The 15,799-nt window shown below is 42.1% G+C and overlaps 1 protein-coding gene across 1 annotated transcript; it reads left to right on the top strand.

Annotated features, from left to right (window-relative positions):
* Window positions 1-1,124: 1,124 nt before the first annotated feature.
* On the top strand, window positions 1,125-15,431 carry vps37ba (VPS37B subunit of ESCRT-I a). Its single transcript, XM_053481117.1, has 4 exons — window positions 1,125-1,453; window positions 8,022-8,193; window positions 12,060-12,142; window positions 13,341-15,431. The coding sequence occupies exons 1-4, from the start codon at window positions 1,349-1,351 to the stop codon at window positions 13,782-13,784; spliced, it is 804 nt and encodes a 267-aa protein (XP_053337092.1). The 5' UTR covers window positions 1,125-1,348; the 3' UTR covers window positions 13,785-15,431.
* Window positions 15,432-15,799: the final 368 nt, after the last annotated feature.

Here is a 15,799-nt window from a genome sequence, read left to right on the forward strand (position 1 = left end):
CATACAGACTGAGACAGACATGAATACAGACAGACAGACTGAGATAGAGAACCATAAAGACAGACAGCCATAGAGATAGACATATTGACAGAAATAATACAGACATACCAATAAATTTAGACATACAGAAATGAAGACATATAAACTTGCATACAGACAGACATAAAGACATGAAGACATGCATACATACATGTGTAGACAGAGACGGGCATACAGTCTGACAGCCAGACATGCATAAAAAAGACATAAAGACAGAGACAGACCTGCATACATACAGACAGACATACAGTACATACAGAAAGACATAAAGACATTGAGACAGACATACAGACTGATACAGACATGCATACATACATGAATACAGAATGAAAGACTGAGACAGATGCATACAGAAAGAAATAAAGACGGACATGCACACATACAGACATAAAGACATAGACAGACATAAAAAATGAGACAGACATGCATACAGACAGACATAAAGACATACATGCAGACATAAAGACAGAGACAAATATGCAGAAAGACAGACATAAACACATAGAGACCGACATACAGACAGACACCGAAACATACAGACTGGGACAGAGATGCAGAAAGACAGACATAAACACATAGAGACCGACATACAGACAGACACCGAAACATACAGACTGGGACAGAGATGCATACAGACAGACATAAAGACAGACTTGACTTAAAGAGACAGACGTATAGGCAGAAATACAGACAGACATAAAGACATATAAACATGCATACAGACAGACATAAAGACATGGAGACATATATACTGTACTTGAAGACAGAGACAGACATGCAGACTTACAGTCAGACATACATACATACAGACAAAGAAACAAAGACCTGCATACAGACATAAAGACATAAAAACATACATACAGACAGACATACAGTAGAGACAGAGACTGGTTTCCGGTCCTCCAACGTATAAAAGATAAAAAGATATGATTGATAGAGCGAGTTCTGATTGATGTACAGACGAGACCGCGCTCGTTGCTGTGAGAGCTTCAGTGTGAAACTGTTACGCACAACTTTTGGCACGCTGGTGACATCCGGGCATTTCCCCGTGTTGTTCAGGCTGAGCTCGCGGGTGTGTGCACTTTCTTTTACTGACACACACACACACACACACACACACACCCTGACACAACCACACACACTCTGTAGTGCGGAAGCGCGCGGTTTGGGACGCAGCCCGAAACCAGGACCGTGCTCTTCCGGTTGGAGAAACGCAGGCGTGTGCTCGTGTGTGTGCTCGTGTGTGTGTGTACGTTTGTGAACTTCTGAAGGCTAAGAGGGGGGACGAAGACACCCGGTCGCGCCAGAAATGGCTCGCTTCGGTACCCAGCTGAGCTCCTACTCCCTCCTTCAGCTGTCCGAACTGCTCGAGGACGACGAGAAGCTCAGCAGCATCGTGCTGGACCTGGACGAGGTGAGAGTTTGTGGGGTTTGGTTTCTCCGCTTTGCTTTGAAGCTGCGAAAACAAAGCGACAGATGAAAGACTTCCATGGTTACATTAGAGTTACTAAGTTGCGAGTTACATAAAGTCAGAACGCTGCACGCGCGTCAGCCGTTTATTCTCGTTTAATTCTTTTGTAGCACGCGCTGGTTGTCCCGGGACACATCCTGGTTGTGTTCGCTTTAACCAGCGGCTTCACTCAGGACTCTCACTCTTACTGACCCGGTCTGCACTTCTCTTTATTCCGATTTTCTTCCTTTGGGGAATTTAGTCGATTGTGCTGTGATATTATGACGTCACTTCACCCCTACAATACAAATCAAATCCGAGAAGTCAAAGCTGATGGGGGGGAAAAACACGTTTATTGAATCATCGGATGGTTGAGTGAAAAGTTTTCTAACTTAAAGATGAAAATATTTGTGAGAAACATCGCCCACATTTTTGAAATAAATATTACTACTCCTGTAGAGAGTTTCAGGTTTCGAGCCGGTAATTCCTGTTGATATTACTTCCTTAAAAACTGCTTAAGTGGTAATGTTTCAGGGAAATAAAAAAAACAACAACAACAAAACACAACAACAACAAATGGCTTCCTTAAATATATTATTTGTAGTGATATTATTTTTGGAAAATATAATTACTAGGGACGGGAATCACCAGGGAGCACTCGATACGATACCATCACGATACCTGGATGCAGCGCGAGTCATAAGCCCGGATAAAATGGGAAGATTGTGTCAGGAAGGGCGTCCGGCGTAAACCCTGTGCCAAGTTGTGGGTGCGGATGGGATAGTCCGCTGTGGCGAAGCCTTGCTTGACAAGAGCAGCCGAAAGACCAGCAACATTCTGTGTGGTAACTTTCATTTGCTTTGCGATTCTGTTAGTATCGTGATTTTGTAAACATCACGATTGTATATAATTATTTATTTATTTTTTGTTATAATTCTTAACAAACTAAGCAAAAAATTTGCTCCTCCTGCACAGGATGCTGTCTTCCCTGCCTAAATGTGAATAGGTTCAAGTGTAGTTTAGATTACACAGGAACTGCAACATTTTAACCACCTTAAATCCAAACATAAATAAATAAATAAACTTTTTTGCAATACATGAATTCATGTGAACGTCATTTCTCTAACTATGACTTTTGTACATACAGCCTCAGTAGATGTAACTCTTGTACTTTTACTTCGGTATGTATTATTTCCCTTAATATAACTCCTGTACATATCATTCACATAAATATTACTTCAGTAACTATTATAAATATTATGACTATTACCACTTTGATGTAAATATTTTTGTTTTCTTTTTGTGACTAAGGAGTCAAAACCCCTCAATTTAGGATTGATAACTGTCTAGAATTTCTTTCTGGCCATAATGCAGCGTCATTGTGGCGAAGTGTTTAGTTTCATTCGGCTGCACCGCATTTGCTTACCAAATTCATGACCCGGTCAAACCAAGCGCTCGTATGACTATCAAGACTAAAGACCCACGATTGTTCAACTGAAACTAGTTATTAGTAACAATTTCTGAGCGACGGTTGTGATTAACGTGTTTCATTTGTGCTAGTTTGCGAGGGGAATCTGCGTGCCACGGTGTGTTTGATAAGTGCTCTAGTTTTGCTTTCAGTTCTCAGGAAACATGCATGTGACACGGCCTCACACCGGGATGAGTCAATAGGTTGCTAGGTTCCGCTCGCTCCTAGACAGATGCAGATGCAGACACGAATTGCAGGGCGGATCTCGGGAGGCGTCGCCCAGGATCCCATATTTCACATTCCTGTTTTGACGTAATGTTTAACCATGAGTTCTTGACTTGTTACAACCTTATAACCACAGAACCCATAAATATGTTTACTCAACTTCCAGCCTGCAGTTTCTCAAGACAGCATGTAAACCTTGCAGCCTGACAGTCGTGCTTTGCACACCGATGCCCGGGTTTACACTTGGTTTTCGTCCAAACAGGTTCCAACTGCTCTCCAACCAACTCAGCTGTGTGTGTTTTAGGAGGGGCTTGCCTTTTTAAATAGATGTCGCACTGCAGCCAGGAGTCGGAGACTTAAGTCAGCCTAATACAGCTAATACTACATGTACAGCTTCCCTCACTAAATATAGCAAAGGCTGAGATGTGCAAAATCATGGTACATGTTACAGCCTGAACAGATGCTGAATCTTTGACCCTGAAAAGTGTGTACCTTGCACGGGATGGCGTTATCAAAGCAGAGCAAATGAAAACAAATGTGACTTATCCCAGCGTCCGGGAAGGAATTTCTGGTTTCACAGCGAGACAGCGACAAGGTGCCCTTATTCACATTTACTCTGTTTGCCCAAAGGGCTCTGATGTAAATAAAACCAACAGAAGACTAAACAAAATCTGTACATATATAGTTGATAATGTCATTATGTCACCAGTCTAGCCCCTGTGTTAGAGGTTAACACCTTAGCCAATCATGTAAACCAAAAAAAAAAAAAAAACATTGCTATGTGTTGTATTACGTAAGCGAGTCAGTTTAAAATGCGGTACTGACTTTACTACTTTTGGTTTGGAAGCGCGTCATACGCTCATCTGTCCCTGCTGAAACCCTTAAGTGACCAGTTGTGTCTTTGAGCAGCTGACACACTTGAGACATGAGGCGTAAAAGCACAGGGAAGGGAGCCAACTACGACGACAGCTCTTGCATAATAACCACTCCAGAAGAGCTGAAGCCTCAGAAAACAGAATTGTTTGCTTACGGGAAGCAGAGCCTAATGTGGAGGAAGTGTGTGTGGCTCTTTACTTATCTAACATTCCCATTTGTGCCTAGGCGTGTTCATACTGTAGCGCACTTGTTCAGTAGAACTCGTCTCAAAATTGCTTAACGCCATATTAAAGCACTTCTTTTAAGCGTGATGGTTATTTCTGTGTTACATGTGTGGGTAGATTTGTATGTAGCACAGAAATAGCCCTTGCCTTCCATGAGACCTTGTGTCTGCTCCCTCGCTTTGATTCTAGCACCTGTTTCTGAGTGGCACTAGGGTGGGTGACACCAGGATATTGTTACTGTGAAAAGTTATGTCATAAGTGTCAATACCGCAAATGCATGACTTTTTTTTATCCCCTGCGTTATGTTATGCTGTCTCATTGTGAAGGATCCTGTAAATGTAGCTACATATCCCAAGTCTGGGTCAGACTGAGAGGTCCGAGTCAGACCGCAGATTCTCTCGGGTAAGTGTCCGAGTCAGCTTGAGAGTCTCTCGGGTTACGGGTCTGAGTCAGGCCGCAGAGTCTCTCGGGTGTGTGTCCAAGTCAGCTTGAGAGTCTCTCAGTTACAGGTCTGAGTCAGGCCGCAGAGTTTCTCGGGTATGAGTTCAAGTCAGCTTGAGAGTCTCTCAGTTACAGGTCTGAGTCAGGCCGCAGAGTCTCTCGGATATGTGTCCGAGTCAGCTTGAGAGTCTCTCGGGTTACGGGTCTGAGTCAGCTTAAGAGTCTCTCGGGTATGTGTCCGAGTCAGCTTGAGAGTCTCTCGGGTATGTGTCCAAGTCAGCTTGAGAGTTTCTCAGTTACAGGTCTGAGTCAGGCCGCAGAGTCTCTCGGATATGTGTCCGAGTCAGCTTGAGAGTCTCTCGGGTTACGGGTCTGAGTCAGCTTAAGAGTCTCTCGGGTATGTGTCCGAGTCAGCTTGAGAGTCTCTCGGGTATGTGTCCGAGTCAGCTTGAGAGTTTCTCAGTTACAGGTCTGAGTCAGGCCGCAGAGTCTCTCGGATATGGGTCCGAGTCAGCTTGAGAGTCTCTCGGGTTACAGGTCTGAGTCAGGCCGCAGAGTCTCTCGGATATGGGTCAGAGTCAGCTTGAGAGTCTCTCAGTTACAGGTCTGAGTCAGGCCCCATAGTCTCTTTGCTACGGGTCTGAGCCGCTATGGGTCCGAGTCAGCTAGAGAGTCACTCGGCTATGGGTTCAAGCCAGGCTGCAGAGTTATCAAGTTGTAAATACTGTGTACTGTAATAACATATCTGTATGTTTTATCAGTGTGTTAAAGAGGTCACCTAATTCATTAGATAACAAAGATATCTTTGTTAGGTGTAGCTGTACTATCATCTTATATACTGTGACTCCTCTGTCTATATTTCAAAGAAAAACTTGAATAAATTGGATGATTTTGCTAAGTTTTTCTTTAACCCTTTTCATTACCTCTCCTTGGGTTAATGCTTGGATTGCGTCCTGCCTCACTTATACTGTAGTACGTTCCAGAAGTGTATTTTTCCAATGAATAAATGTAACCAGTTTTCTTGCAAGTCATCCAGAAACTTTCAGCCTACTAGTATCTGTCTCTAAATCCCTAGACCTAAATATACAACAAGCATTTTTGTTTCCTTTTTCTACCACACCTGACCCGGCCTATTACTCATCGGGGCATGGATGAGCTGTCTCAGGTGTGTTAGCACAGAACAAACAATGACGTAGCTGTTTTTGCTCAGGGCCGTCTAAATCTAGGCTGTCAGTCCTCATTCCTGGAAATCTGCCACCATGAGGAGTTTTGTTTCAGCCTAGCTGAGTCCACAGGATGTTGTAACTGCACTACGGAAGGTCTTGATTAGCCGGATCAGGTGTGACTCGGGTATGACTTTTACCCAAAGTAAGTTATAATTGTGACAGGATTCGACTGAGCAGGTGAAGGTTAGGGGTTTTCCTCAAAGGCTGGGATTTAAACACGTAACACCTATTATGCACCCTAAGTATGAAACCCCCCCCCCCCCCAAATAATCCCATCAGCTGTCCAGTATTACAGGCACATCACAAAGATGCAGTGTAAAAAAATCCATTACTACATCATGATATGTGTGTAAATTTCTGAATGTGCACACACATATGATGATCTATGGATTTTTGTCACACGTGATTTTTGTAATATACACACTGGTTCCTGTCTTGAGGTTTGAGTGGGAGGTGATTTGTGGAAAGCTTAAAGCTCTTATCAGAAGTACAGAGCGGTCTTGGTTCCTCTTTTTGCTCCCCACATGCATGACTTACCCGCTATTTCGCAATGTAAAAAAAAAAAAGGGGTCAATTATGAACTTGTCCTTATGGTGTCTTTGGTTTCATGCATCAATTCGTATCGAATGCACAGAGAATCCGAAACTCTGCATTTGTTTATGGATGTAAAATTTGTGTTTATCTGTTCTGCATCTGTGAACATGTGTAGGTGTGATTCGTGATTTATGGAATGTTTAGATTTCAAATGGAATGCTGGAACAAGGACATAAGGTGAAAGGTCATCTTTAAGACAAAATAAAAAGAAATTCTTATTAAATTCCTGAGAGAACTTTACAAGTGATGCGACGAGTATAAAATACAGACTTATCTTTGTTTTGCATCCTTATGCAAAGTTAAGCAGGCAGTATTTGCCTATGGCAGCGCAGTGCACCTCATGGTCGTTCCGCTATATGCAGGTCGTCTCCCAAATCCACCCGCACCTGGTGGACAGCCTGGTTGTAAGTGAAACCAAATAAATGAAATTTTATAACTTTTTTTTTATTCATTTCTTTTAGTTTTTCAGGTGATCTACATAAATCAAAAGAGTATATTTATCATGTATGGAATCTGTACATGGCCTGGGAAAAAAAAAAAAAAAAGTCCCACACTCCAAGATTTCATTTAGTCACCTTTAGCTTTGGTTACACACACACACATACACACTGTTATGACCAGTTCATGTGAAAAAATGATCCCTGATGCACCCGCTATCAGACCCGCTCTATGACAGTGTGAGTCCTGGAATATCTCCCATGCCATCAGAGAAGAAAACCTCCATAGATGTGATAATCTGGTCATTCGGTACATTCAGGTCGTCAGCTGACTTCATTTTATTGCCACATAATGTTGCTGAGTTTAGACCTGACCAACTCCAGATCATAACACTGTCTCCAGAGTGTACAGTGGACGCTATGCATGATGGGTACATCGCTTCATTTCACACTCATTTTGGCTCAATTTGGACTCAGCAGGTCACATGACCCTTTTCCATCACTCCAAAGTCCAGTCTTTATGCTCCCTAGCAAACCGAAGTTTTTTTTCTGATCATTCTCACCTAACAGGTGGGTTTCTTGTGGACACACTGCTGGTTAGTCTCGATCCTGCATTGTGTGTGTGTGTGTGTGTGTGTATAAAAATGCACTTGCTTTTATTATTAAACATGGCCCTCTCTGGTTTTTACTGTTGATATTTTTTTCCATGCAACTTCACCACATGTTTAAGTGACCTTGATTCATGATGGGGTTTTTTTTTCCGACCACATCTTCCACAAAGTTGCCGATTCAGCAATATCGTTTTAGGTTTTGTTGATGCGCTAAATGGTTCTTAAGCCAGTTATAGTCGTTTGAAATCTCCCTAGTTGTTTTCTTCGCTTGATGCACCCCAATAAATGAATCCTTTTAAAATGGCAACTTTTTTATTTGTTTTGCTTTGGGTTCAGTGTATTAACTATGTTAAAAAGTGCTATTTTTATGTGGTGCATTAAGATTACTGGGATTAGATTGCATTGTAATGTGGTGTGTGTGTGTGTTTAGGTGCAAGAGGTTCAGAAGAATAAGGAAATGATCCTAGCCAGCAACCGGAGCCTGGCTGAGCAGAACCTCCAGCTGCAGCCCAGATTAGAACTTCAGAAGAATGAGTTGACGAAGCGCTACCACAGCCTTCAGGAACAGTTCGAGGCCTTCCAGCTTCACAAGTCCACGCTAGGTGATGTTACACTCCCCGGTTACCAAAAACAAACAAACAAAGAAACAATCCCCTGGTTTCCTGCTCTCATCTGCTCAGTGTCCTCGCCAGTGTTCATCTCCGCATTGATTACTCATGCTATTCATCTTTTTAAATCTCGTGCCATCTCATGGTTCCCATGGTGTCTCTTTTCAAATGAAGTCCAAAAGTCTGAATGACGTCCATTGTTAAAACTTGTCACAGGTTCTCAAGGCTCAACCTGTGCATTAAAAAAAGTAAACAATGGGATCAAATTTTGTGTAATAATAAATGAATAATTCATGAAAAAATTGTGAAAACAGGATAGTCTTTGATATGACGCTGATGTGTTTGTAAGAGGTAAAGCCGTAATTAAATTTCCTGCCAGTGCGAACAGTTGACAAGCACTTGTACTTTTTGTAAAATAATAAGCTGCATTTTTATTTCCCTAGTTTCCCTAATTAAGAGGCTAGTGAGTTAAAGACTGTAATAAGCTTATTAATAAGTTTTATTGCCTCTGCAGCCCATACAACTGATATAAAGCCTTATCTTAGACGTATTGTATAAGAATAATTAGAGACACAGTCCAGAGAAACTAACACCAGAAACTTGATTAAGTGATACTTTGAGAAGGTGGTAACTACCATTCAGCTTAAAACTATTAGAGACAGGAATAATTATATATGATGTAATATCCCCCCCCCGACCCCAAATTGATTTATTTATTTTTTGCCCGTCCCAAGTCACCGGTCAAGTAGAAATCTTTTCATTTCTTCTCAACTCGTTCATATCAGTAATAAAATATCAGTCAGTCGAACTGGTTCTTCTGGCTTTTAGAGCTCTAAAGTATGAAAGCACTAAACCGCAAGAACCTCTCGTCCTCACTGCCTTTGTGTTTTCAAATCCTGGAGCATTTACAGGCGTTCGAGAGCGATCCGACTCAGGATCCGGGATTTCCAAGATGTCCGAGATCAGGGAGTCGTATTGAGCTCTGCACCACACCCCGGTATACCGTGTATGTATTATGAATTAGGGGAAAAAAAAAACCTACACTGATTAGCCGCGTGACGCAGCCGTTGCTAGGCAACTCGCTCTAAAACAGTTTGCTGAAACACTGTCCTCTTTTTTTTATTAGCCTTGCGTCTAATCGCAGATCCAGATAGAACAAGGATTTGTTTTCAGCTGAAGCACAAATCATAAAAAATGTTCCATGTCTTTTTCTATCCTTTTCTCTTGGGGTAAGGGATAGCTTTTAGGATGTTGAAAATGTTTTCTTCTGGATTATTTATTGCATGATATGGGAGAATCTGCTGTATACGTTATGTTGTATAATAATTAGATTTCACATGTACAGAGTTTCCAAATCATTATACCGCATATCCTCTTTGTGTGTGTTTTATTTTTTAGCGCTTCTATAACGCAGGATCAGATGACTGCCGGTATTGTAGCTTTACCACATAAACAGATTTCTCAAAGGAGATTGAATTTATTAGAAGGAGTCTTCAGTGTCAGTGCTTTGTGACAATCAGAGGAAAAGCTGTATGTTTTATAATAAAAGGGTCGGGGTCAGGACAGAGTTTGTGATTTGCAGTTTCGCTGTAACATGTGCGCTTCAAGACAGAGACACAGAGAGAGAGAGAGGGAGAGACACAAACAAAGAGCTTGTGAGCAACTAAAGCCACGTGTTTATAGCGCTATTATGATACACAAATTATGGTAAAAAAAAAAAAAAAAGTCTTTTCTACACTGAACTCAAATCTGGCCCTGGGCCTACATGGTAAAGGTACTTGCACTTACACTTTTTGGCCCTTTTATAAGATATACCCCATAAAGGATAGTGTGCATGTACCAAAAATAAAAAGTTAGGGCTGTCAATATTAACATGTTAATGCTTGTGAATTATTTCGATTTTTTTTTACGCAAGTTTGACCCAAATGGCTTCCCATAATCACAGCATGGTTACCTGACTATGTGTAATAATGGCACGTTTAACATGCTGTCTAAGATGACTGGAGAGGACATCACCAAGTGTTTGGAATAAAACTAAAGTTGTGTGCTTGAGCTACCTTCAAGGGGAACTATACGTACAAGAATACATTAAATATATGATGTGGGAGTGGTGGCTCAGGCGGCTGAGACTCTGAGCTGTTGATTTGAGAATGCAGGCTCAAGCCCTGCCGGTGGTGGGTTGCATCTGCAGTGTTGGTCCCATTCTAGAGATTTTAGTTTAAAATTTGTTAAATGTAAATGTTTGAAAAAGTATAAAACAGCATAATCTGTTTCCTCTCACCAGTTTCTCTGGTGAAGTGTGGTGGAGTGGATGCTCCGCTGTAGCTCATTTACATAAACACTAAAATGGCGCGTCTGCTGGTTCAATTCCCAGCCAATTCTCAAGTCCAGCCACAAAATGTAGGGCATCTGGCATAAAACTTAAAACTATGTGGATTGGATTGGTCCAATCTGGCACCCTGAAGGTCTCTGTGTGTTTCTGAGAACCGTGTTAACTTGTTAGACCCCTCGTTAAACTTGTAAAGGAAACCAGCCCACTCTTTCTGCGAGAGAGTCAATAAGAGATGGGTGAGTTTTTTTCGCCGGAGACTTCACACACTTTAAACCAGTGCTGGTTTGCTTACAGGCAAATCTCCCTCGAACCTGCTTTTCCGAGGAAATATTTTGAATATTCAGTCATTAACTGGGTCTATAGAAGTGTGCGCATACGTTGGGAAATGTCAGCTGAACTTTACCAGTAGTGACTCATCTGTTCATTCTGATTTCAGTCAGCGAGAGCACTGGCAGTTGGACTTGTATCCCTCCCTCACAGACCTCATTGTTAACAGATCTTCATGTGCTCGGAGTAAAATTAATAAATAAATAAATAAGAGTCTCGTACTTGATGTGCTCTGACATTCTGTATGTTATAATTTTACATACCTCGTTATCTGATGTTAAAGTCTAAATGAGTTAAAGTCTTTGCCTAGTAAATTATCACTTCTCTATCCAAAAAGGGGAAATCCGTCCACCTTGTAGACTTGCCTTCTCTGTCCCCTGCTCATTAAAACTGGGTCATGTTTGTTTGTTCGATTGTTCAGCAGTGGATTATATCCAGCGACCCGAGCAGCTGCGAGTGGGAAATCCCTTTCCCAATATCCAGGGAAATTCACAAATTCTTCTGTTAGCCTGGAAGGAGAAAGATTTCGGTCCACCCTAATTTGTTTTTCAGAAAACACTGTCCCGGTCAATTCCAGCTGGTCCATCTGAGCATTTTAAGTTAAATAGTTTTGTAGGGAGATGTGGAAACCTGATCTTGGGAACAATATGACTACATATAGTGCAACACTGTTCCTTTTATCCACTAACGGACAAAGATATTCACTGTCTTATGCTCTATTAAACATCATTTCCTTTTTTTTGGTTCTGGGTTAAGTGAACAAGAATACCAGGCTTTTAAATTTCTAATTAAGCGATGAACAAGGTCACAGATGAATATCCGACTGGCTATTATTTAAGCGCTGCTTCTTTCAGGCTTTTATTCCATTAAGTTGTCTGCAGACGTGTATGAGAAACTCAGCTGTGCTGTATCGCTGACCTGTGGTGTAGATGTTACAGTCTACACGGAAACCTGAGCACAACAACCTTGGGCTTTGTTGCTAGTCCATTACTCTGGGAATAGCACACACCTCTCACTCACTCGCTCACTCACTCACTCACTCACTTACTCACTATGTGTTAAACCACATTATAAACCTTGTTCCTGGTTTCGGGCAGATGATATTGTAGTCTCCTTTGTGGGGTGTTCAACAGTTAATTATGGTTCATAACTGCTCTCGTTGTTAATGATGGTAAATATCATTTGTTTCCTCTGCTTACAGACCACAAGTCTGGCGAAACATCCTTGGACACGTTACTCGCATTGCTGCAGGCAGAAGGAGCCAAAATTGAGGAAGAAACCGAGGTAGCCACTTCCACCCACCACTTACCACACAAGCCTTGAGGGTTTTCATCAACAGTTCTAAATCGTTTTCTTATGATTTAGGGTTTGGTCGTAGAGCTATCACAGGAATAGTCCAAGACATTTTTTTCAGCCATTAGATTCTTCTAAAAGGCAAGGGATTAATGCTGTTTTAGATAGATAGAAAATCAACGAACATGTATTTACTGCAATGTATTTCCCCTGGAGTACATTTCCACAGCTGCATGGAAAGCTTATTCTGATCACTGAGGTTATTTATGCTCATGTATGATCCTGGCGTGATGCTTGCAAGAACAACTGAGAATTAAATAAATAAATAAGCTGATATTGGAATTGGTGGCTTATTGTTTGCCACATGGAAAGCTTGGGTTAGATTCCCAGCCAATGGCCCAAACCCAGTCACTGGATGAAGGGTATCCCTTGTTTTGCTTCCAGGCCTGGGGGGGTTGCGCCAGAAAGGCCATTTTTCTGTGCCGAATTTAAATAATGCGGATCTGCCGTGGCACACCCTTAACAGCAGCACCAGAAATAACAAGAATTTGTTAGCTAAGGAAAAGTACCTTAGCTAAAACAGTATAGGGCGGCACGGTGGCTTGGCGGTTAGCACTTTCGCCTAGCACCTCTAGTGTCAGGGTCTGATTCCTGTGTCGGGTCTATATGCATGGAGTTTGCGTGTTCTCCTCGTGCTTGGTGGGTTTCCTCTGAGTACTCTGGTTTCCTCCCACAGTCCAAAGACATGCAGATTAGGCTAATTGATGTTTTCAAATTGCCCGTATTGTGTGAATGTGTGTGCCCTGCGATCGATTGGTACCCTGTCCAGGGTGTACCCTGCCTCATGCCCCATGTCTCCTGAGATAGGCTCCAGGCCCCCCACCCAAGAATACAGGATAAAGCGGTATAGACAGTGAGTAAGCGTGAATGTGTGTGAGTGTTGACCAGAGGTTCTACCACGGTCCTACAAAATTGGAATAAATACCAGGCTTACCACTGGCCTCCACGGTCCCTAGGTGGACTACAGAGGTTCCTAGATGGATGGATGTATGAATGGATGGAAAACAGTATATACTCACTTAGATTTTCAGATTTTTTTTTATAAAATTCTGACTTGACCATGATCAATAAAAAAAAAACTAACTAGTGACGTATTGACCTTTACCTAATACCCTTCCTCTTTAAACAGAACATGGCCGACTCTTTTCTTGATGGCGCTGTAACCCTGGATGGCTTCATTGACGAGTATCAGAGCAAGCGCAAACTGGCTCACCTGCGGAGGGTGAAGATTGAGAAGCTCCAGGAACTGGTGATGAAATCGCCGGCAGTTGTCCAGGTTCCTCGTTACGCTGAACCGGTCTCCACACCCGCTCCCATGCAGAGAGAGCCCGACAGCGCCCCAGTCCCGCAGCCCAGACGTGCCCCTCCGCTTCCCCCAATCGCAAATGCTCAGCCTCTGCCTCAACCAGCTCCAGTGTTGGGCAACCCTGCTGCCCCTTACCCACCAATCCCACCCCGGGTGAATCAACCCCAGCCCGGGTACCCCTCTCTTTACATGCCAGAGTACGCCCCGCCAGTGCCACAGAGAGCTGCCCCTCGCCTGGCTCCTCAACCAGGCTTCATCCTGCAGTGATCTTTCGTCCACTCGAAAAAGAAACAATCTATGCACTGGATGTCCGGCTGTGCCTTTTTGGAGGTCCTTCTGCCTGGGAATATAACGAGCAGACATGCTGAATCTCTGTGTAACTGGGGATTGTTAAACAAAGATCGTCTAGACATTTCTACAGTTTAAAAAATATATAGCGTCAGCAATGGTACCTTTGTTTTAAGTCGCACTTTAGACTTTTTTTCCTTCTGGCATTGAGATCTTATACAAGATGTCTGGCTACTCTCTCCTACGTGACTGTGTGCTTCCCTCGGCTGTGTTGGGTGTAAATTCGTCTCCTGTTGTTGTCATCGTCGTCAACTCCAGTGTGATAAGGAGCTTGCTGGAAATCAGACGGTCGAAGCTAAAAGCTGATTTGTGTATCCTGGCAATTTTATGTAACCTTTCATCTTTTTGTATCTTTAAACATTTCATACCTGGAAAAAAAACAACTGATTTATCACTGGTAATAGTGATGAAGATGTTAATGTTTAATCTTTCTAAAAATGAAAAAGAAAAACCGTTAACGCCACTAATTAACCAGCTTCTTTACATCTCAAGAGAATTTAGAAGAATCCCATCTGCTTCTGTAGGTTTTTTTTTTAAACTTGCCTGCAATATTTCCTCAATTCAGTTCCAGTCAAAGGGAAATTAGTAACGTAACAACAGTTAACCTGAAACCGAACTGGGAACTGCATTCTGTTATGTAAATTAACATGACGTTTCTTTGTCCTGTGACCTCAACTTCCTACCAGTCGGTGGAGCTGGACCTCACTGTGGTCTCTTTAACCTTTACTCCATAACTCAAGATATTTAAGTGAATTGCCTCTGCATGCAACCTGTAAGATTACAAGTGTCCTTATATACGTACTCATCCCACTCACTGCTGGTTTTGGTCGTGTCCACATTCACATGACAGATTGGTCCTGTTTGCAAATTTCAGTGTTTTCCCTCCTCTTAACACGCTCGCTTTAACATATAAGGTGCTGTTAATTAGCTCATGAGCTGAATCAGGTTTAGCGGGAGTAGGAAAACACTAAACCGTGCCCAGGGTGGGAAACCTGTGCTATATGCAATACAGCGCTGAAGCATCTTAATGTGAATCCTGATCGGCTGTCTTGCCCGACAGCGTAGGAACCTGTAGCCAGTTGAGTGCTGGATTTAAAGTGCCTATCGGTCTTAAATGTTTAAGATGTTAAACAGCACAATGTTTCATACCTACGTAGAGAGAAGAGAGAGAGAGAGCAGCTCTCGGTTCATTTGTGATCATTCAGTTACTCCAGAGCAACCTGGCTTAAGGTTTACGTATCAGAACTTATGGGAATGTTGTTTAAGGTTGTCTGTTATACTTCATGCTTGGGAAGGATTGTTCAGTGGTGTCGAGTGCTGACAGAGCCACCTCACCAGCAGCCAGCATTTCCCCAGCATGTGTATTTTTGTACATGGTTATTTTTGATTAATCTCTCAGTGTGTAGAACTAACATATGGCTGTTAGACCACAGTACACTTCTAATGTAAAATATACTGATCATTTTATTGTATTAGAATGTTGTTGTATCGATCATTTGGTCAAAGATCCTGGACTGACACATGTCTGTTTTAAGGATAATAAAGTATGTGGTTAAAAAAATTGAACATGCCTCTTTAGATTTATAAACATTATCAGATCTTTTTCATACGTCACTTTTATCACAGTCACTCAAAACAATGGCGTGCTAAAAATATCCAACTCGGCTCTGACCACCTGCCCAAACGGGCTAAGCTGGTCAAACTGGTTAGTCCATCTGTGCCAAAAAAAAAAAAATATATATATATATATATATATATATATATATATGTTTATCGACTAGGAGAAGCAATTAATCATTTCATTCTTACTATCTGGCAAAGATGGTCTAACAGTTTGATGAGATCAGCCTGGCTGATGAATCTGAACCCAGGGGAGGGAATATGGCGCCCCCTTCTGGACACAAATTCTATCTATCTATCTATCTATCTATCTA

Source organism: Clarias gariepinus, chromosome 21 (genome assembly GCF_024256425.1).
Source record: "Clarias gariepinus isolate MV-2021 ecotype Netherlands chromosome 21, CGAR_prim_01v2, whole genome shotgun sequence".
In the NCBI taxonomy this organism is placed as follows: Eukaryota; Metazoa; Chordata; class Actinopteri; order Siluriformes; family Clariidae; genus Clarias; species Clarias gariepinus.